Below are 6000 nucleotides of genomic sequence, written 5' to 3'. Positions count from 1 at the left end.
CAAGGGGCCCCACCCTACATTCCCAATCTGCTTACCCTATACCCCAACAGGGGAAGGGATGTGTCCAGGGTCACCCAGAGAGTCAGGGGTAAAGATGAGGTCATAGCCCAGGCCACCCCTCTCCCCCTCCCAGCTGGACCCCATCACAATGTGTCAAGACCAAGAGAAGTGAATCAGAGACAGAGGAACAAAGCTGCCGGTCCCAGGGCTGGGCCTTCTCCTGGGGAAGCAAGCAGCTCAGAAGCAAAATCCACAGAGTAAGTTTATTCCCAACAAAGTTCCCCTCCCCCCTCCCCAGCCCGGGACAGGGACAGACAGGCTGGGGGTGAAGATGGGGCTCCAGGAGCTGAGGGACCTCTGAGAAACAGGGAAGAGTCCCGGCCCCCCGGGCACACCGTGTCTGGCTCCCCCAGCCTGGCCGAGTCCACTGTGCCTCCCTGCCCAGCCCTCGGGAGAGGGGAGGGGGCGCTGGCTCCTGGGTAGTTCCAAAGTGGAGTGTGAAAATAGAGAGATATATAATATTTATACGCAGTGGGCAGTCCGGCGTGGCACTCACACCTCTGTCTGGAAGTCGCCATCCGGTGGTTCTGTGGGTTCCCAGGCTGTTGCCCGGTGCAGGGCCAGCCGCTCTCGGGGCTTGGGGGGCAATGAGCCCAGCGTCATAGACTTGAAGGTGCTCCAGCTCTGATGTCGCCGCTGTTGGGATAAGCCGGGACGCTCCCCTGGACTGGGCTTCTCCTGTGGGTGGAGCAAAAAGGGCCGGTGGAGATGGCCCAAAACCCTCCCACCCATTGTACAGAAGAACCAACTGAAGAGGCCCAAGGAGAGGGCCGGTGATGTCCCATGTTACCACCAATCAAGTGAGGTTCAAATCCAGATCCACCAGTTCCAGAGCTGGGTTCCTGACCCCTGTGCTCAGAGCGGGCCTCTGAGACCATGTCTCCTGTCTGCCCATCCTCCTCAAGATCCTGGGGGAGGCCCCACCGATACCACCTCCCCAAAAACCCCAGACTGTTGCTTATGCCACAGGCAGGCCCATGGTGAGGCAGGCTGAGGCTGGGGAGGAGGGCAGGGAGAAAAATGAGTGCCTCATGGGCCACTTCACCCCTACCCAGTCCGGGGTACTTATGCTGGACACGCTCCATCTGGCCGCTCCACCCAGGGACACACACAGACACACACACACACCGCCCCCCCACCGGCTTCTCCCTCTGCAACAGGGGACCATGGCTCAGGGTCTGACCACAGGGGCCACTGTGCCCAGTCGGGCCCCCAGCTCTGGGCAGGGGCAGCCATAGGAGGAGCTCTCACCTTGGCCGTGGACTGGCTGCGGTAGCGGTCGAAAGTGTGGAACTTCTGGTTGAGCTCGTGGTAGAGTTCCGAGTGCCGTTTCCGGGTGTGCATCACCTTCTGGGAGCCACAGGGCATCAGGAGAGGTGCTCCCCACGGGGCACTCAGCACCTGGGTCCCCACATCCCCGCCTGCTGCTGGGCCCCCTCTGGGACAAGGCCTGGTTTGGTCTTCACCCCAGAACTCTGGCCTTGGGCAGCGGAGGGACTGTCATGGGCTCAGGCCATGCACTGGCGCTTGGATTAATTTTAGGAGGGGACCCTCCACGGCCAGACACCCCCCCACCCCACACACACACAATGCAACACACACGTGCACTGGAGCACTTACCTCAAAGTCCAGGTCTGAATACCGTAACTTCTTTCGCTGAGAAGGAGCAACCAGGAGGCAGTGAAGGAGAAGAGAACTTTTTAACCAAGTGCAGGGGCTTTAGAGACAGGAAGTCTGCTCCCTCGGGGTCTGTACCCCTGCCTAGGCCCAGGAGTTAGGAATCCTTTAAAGGGTAGCCCTTGAGGTTGTGGAAATGGGGCAGAGGCATGAGAGATGAGGCACTGAAGTGCAATCCCACCCCAAGGGGTACACGCAGGCGGGCACACGTGTAGACGCGCACCTACACAGTGGCCAGATGCCACAGTGCAGACTTCCAACAAGGCAGGGACACAGATCCCCAGGCCAGACCACAGGGCAGACCCTCCTTCTTCTGTGCCCCGGAGGCAATCCCTGTCCTGGCCCACCTCGTCCCATCCTCTCTGACACCAATAGGCTCCCCTCTCCCTGGAAACCTCCATCCTGCTGCAGATACAGGACTCAGCATCACAGAAGCCTTCCTTCGATTGTCCCTTTTTTCTGCCAAACTCGGCCCCGCCTCCCTCCCTCATGCCTCTCCCGACTCTCACTTGCCCAAGACCACCTTCAAGGCCCCAGTGGCCTACGCCACGTCCAGTGCCACTCAGGAAGTCCTCAGCGTCTCAGAATGTCAGCATGGGAGCACTCATGAGACCAAGACCAACCTTCCCAGGTTATACCAGGGAAACAGGTCCAGGGAGAAGGGACTTGCCCACAAGTCCTCAAGGATGTGGCTAAAATCACCATCTAGATTTCCCCAGTCCCAGGCCCGCACACACACTCACCACCACTGCAGCTGGTGACACCCTCTCCTGGTCCTTCCACCTCCCTGCCTGCTCTTTCTCAGCCACCCACCCTGATTTCTCCAACTCTAGGCCCCGATACTCTGCCCTGGACTCTCCCCAGCCCTTCACCATGCATATGCGTGTCCTCCCCATTTCTGGTCACACTGCACTTTCAGAGGCCGTGGAACTCCTCCTTGCTCCCTCCTGTCCACAGATACCGCGCACACAGCTGCGCCCAATGGAATAAACTCTAACCTCCCCCGCCCCAAACGCACTCCTCCGCCCCCGCCCCATCGCAGTTGCCCACACCAGAATTCTGGACGTCATTCCTGACCCCTTAAGGCTCTGCCACGTTTATTGCTACCTCCCACACAAGGAGCCCAGTGCTGGCCCCTCCTCAGGGGCCCAAGCATGGGCAGGTGTCCACAGAACAAAACCTGCCATGATGCTGAGCGCTCCCCTCCCCACTGCCCGTGTCGAGAGTTTTCTGTCTTTGTGACGCCTTCCTGTTTCTGCCATCTGCGGCAGGAGCAGGCACCAAATGTTCAAGAAACATTTTGGGAGGAAAAACTAAACTTGCGAACCTTCTAGCTGCTAACTTAGTTTTCTCCATAGGGAGGATGGGGAGCCGGTTTCTGGGGCCCAAACATGAGCAGCCAACAGTGCCCAAGTGGTGACTCCTGCCACTTCCCTCATCCACACCTTCGTCATCCTGCCAATGAAAGTTCTAGAATGTTCTAGAGTTCTACAGTGGGTCACTATCAACTGCTTGTTGCCAGTGATTCCCTGCAGGGAGTGGGCCTGAGGGAGCCAGACAGAAGGCAGGGCAGCCACAGAAAACACATAGGCATGGAAAGAGAGGGGCTTGTTTTCCCCGGGGGGGAAGAGCGAGGCAATTACCACAGGCCTGTGGGCAGTGCCTGAGGCTGATCTCAGGAACGGTAACAGTAGCACTCCTCAATTATCTAGCACTTTCTACCTGCTCCACACAGAGATAAATGTTTTATATCCATCAATTAGTCCTCGCAACTCTACCAAGAGGCTGCTACGTTATCCCCACTTTATAAATGAGGAGACTGAGGCTCAGAGAGATTAGGGCGAAGAGAGATTACCTGAGTCTCGGGGAGGGGAGACTGGGCACCAGATCTCATTGCTGATCCAGCAGCACTCAGATCTGAACTCAGGGACTTGGAGGCCCAGGTCCTCAGCCCCTAGATACGGCTTCCCTAGCAATAAGGCACCAGGCCTGAGCCATGGGCCCCTTTAAGGAGGGCCCACCCTGACTGGTTCACCCCAAAACAGGCACTTAAGCAAATGTGAGCACCTTCGAGAAGGGCACCCTCAGTGTGTGGAGACCAGGCCCATCTGAGGAGCTCAGAGGAGCCAGAATTCCCTTGGAGCTGCCATGGGCATCAACGGAGGAGAAGCCCACAGCATGTATACTTCCTGGGACTTTGTATGGGGAAGCTGCCAGCTGTCCCTTCCCAGCTGCTGCCAAACAGTCACGGGCGCCCTACGGCAGGCCTCTGACCCCCAACCCCAGGCCCAGCAGCTCCTCACCTCCAGGGAGCCCAGCTTCATGGTGGAGCCAGGCACGGTTCGGGGCATGGTCCGGCTGCGCTCCCCCGGCTCTGGCACCTGGCGGGCGCTGGGTGTTGGCGGCGGCGGTTGGAAGGTCATCCCGTAGGGGTTCTGTAGAGACCCATAGGCAGGGCCCAGCCCCAGGCCCGAGTGTTCCACAGACAGGAAGCTGGGGTAGGCTTCGGTGTGGCCCAGGGACTTGGAGGCCCGCCGGGGGGTGCCCTCAGGCCGGGCCCGAGGGGGATCCTCGCCACCTCCGCCCCCGCCGCCAGGCTGCAGACTCAGAGTCCTCCGGGGCAGCACCATGTAGTCCCCCTCAGAGCCCGGCTCGGCCGGCCGCAGCCACGTGAGGTCCAGCTGCCGCAGGCCGCCCTCTCCACACATGTACACGGGGTTGGCCTCCTGTGGGGGCGGTGGCTCCCCCAGCCCTGGCGAGGCTGCCATGGGCACCAGGATGTTGCCAGGCAGTGGTGAGAAGCTGAGGCTGCCCTCGGGGCCCACGAGGCAGGACTTGGGCTCCTCATCCTCGTCCAGAGACAAGCGGGACAGCGTGCCCGTGATGGTGGATGGGTTGCAAGTGTTGACCTCCTTGAACAGCACTGGGGGCAGGAGCAGAGAGAAGTCAGTCCGGGGGAGCAGGAGCCCCCAGATGTCCCCTTGCCCAGGCTGGGCAGGTATCAAGGCCCTGAGCTTGGATGCTAGGGGCAACTGAGTCCCGGAGTGACGGCTGGGTGGTTAACACGGGGGTTAAGACAGTGACTATCCCCGAGGTCCACAGCCAGGCAAAGCAAGGAACGAAGCCAAGGCCCCTGCCCCCACAGTGCCCAGGTGCAGGTCTTGACCTCTGACCCCACAGCCCCAAGGCTGTCAAAAGGGCCTTGTTCCTTCCTGCTCCCTGGGCAGCTCCGCCCTAGGTGACAAAACTTGGAGATTCTCATAAGAATCATGGAAATGACACAATAATATAACAGCCACTTTGTGCTGAGCACCCTGCTAGGCATTTGGTCCCCTAATTGATTTAAGGCTCCTATCCACCCTAGAGAAGAGACTTCTCTCCTTTATAAGTGAGGCTCCAGGAGTAAGCTGTCCACTCAAAGTCATACAGTGGGTGGTATTCACAGCCTTGACTCCAGCTCAGGGCTGCCTGACTCAAAAGCTGGACCCCACAGCCAGAATCCACTGGAGCGTCCCATGGTAGGGCTGGGGGGCCCCCTGTTCATCCCCATATCTGGGGCCATTCTCAGCGCTGCCCTGGCACACTCACCAGTCTGACAAGCCAGATCCACATCTTTTTCAAAGTCTGACTATAGGCAGAGAGGGAGAGAGCAGACAGGCAGAGAGAGGATCCATGTATCAGGGTGGGAGGGAACTCAGGCCCCTCCCTACCCAGCCAGACAGTCTGCCCATGGCACATTGCCCAACAGAGCAGAGGGGTCCCTGGTGTGGTCTCCTCCAGCCCCACCCAAGAGCGGGGGATATCTGAAGGGGGGACTTGCCCAAGGCCACTCAGCTGTTAGCGGCTGAGCCAGAATCAAACCTGATCTCTGTTCCCAGAAAGATGGGGACAGAGAATAGGGAAGGGGAAGGTGAGGGGTCTAGGGCAGGGGGCACTCAGAACTGACCTGTGCCCTGCCTGGGCCTCCTCACTCACCAGGATCTGCAGCTGCCCGTTCTTACATGAGTCGGGGGAGTCTTCACTCTCATCAGCCCGGCACACACCCATCTGGCACTTCACCACGTCCTGGACCTGGGGACAGCAGGTGCCTGCTGGGCCTGAGGCCACCACAGGGCCCCTTGGCTACGGCGAGCTGTGCCTTCCACCCCAGGCACCCAGATGGGCATGGAAGCAAAGCAGTGTATCCAGCCTAGGGGGGTGGGTAGGAGCCCCAGGGGGGCCAAGGCTGCCCAGGTTATCAGCTTCCACACCAAGAGCTGTGCA

At 59.7% G+C, this 6000-nt stretch overlaps 1 protein-coding gene across 1 annotated transcript in view; it reads right to left on the bottom strand.

Annotated features, from left to right (window-relative positions):
• Positions 1-261: 261 nt before the first annotated feature.
• Positions 262-6000, bottom strand: part of ADGRB2 (adhesion G protein-coupled receptor B2) — a 39057-nt gene continuing 33318 nt past the window's right edge. Inside the window, exons 33-38 of the mRNA XM_055574486.1 lie at positions 5713-5808; positions 5326-5365; positions 4041-4660; positions 1681-1716; positions 1312-1410; positions 262-738 (exon numbers count right to left, since the gene is read on the bottom strand). Of these exons, the coding sequence (XP_055430461.1) occupies positions 553-738; positions 1312-1410; positions 1681-1716; positions 4041-4660; positions 5326-5365; positions 5713-5808 (1077 nt within the window). The 3' untranslated portion in view covers positions 262-552. The remainder of the gene's footprint in view (positions 739-1311; positions 1411-1680; positions 1717-4040; positions 4661-5325; positions 5366-5712; positions 5809-6000) is intronic.

Source organism: Bubalus kerabau, chromosome 3, assembly GCF_029407905.1.
Source record: "Bubalus kerabau isolate K-KA32 ecotype Philippines breed swamp buffalo chromosome 3, PCC_UOA_SB_1v2, whole genome shotgun sequence".
In the NCBI taxonomy this organism is placed as follows: Eukaryota; Metazoa; Chordata; class Mammalia; order Artiodactyla; family Bovidae; genus Bubalus; species Bubalus kerabau.
Note: the sequence above shows the minus strand (reverse complement) of the source record. Positions and strands in the feature narration are given on the sequence as shown.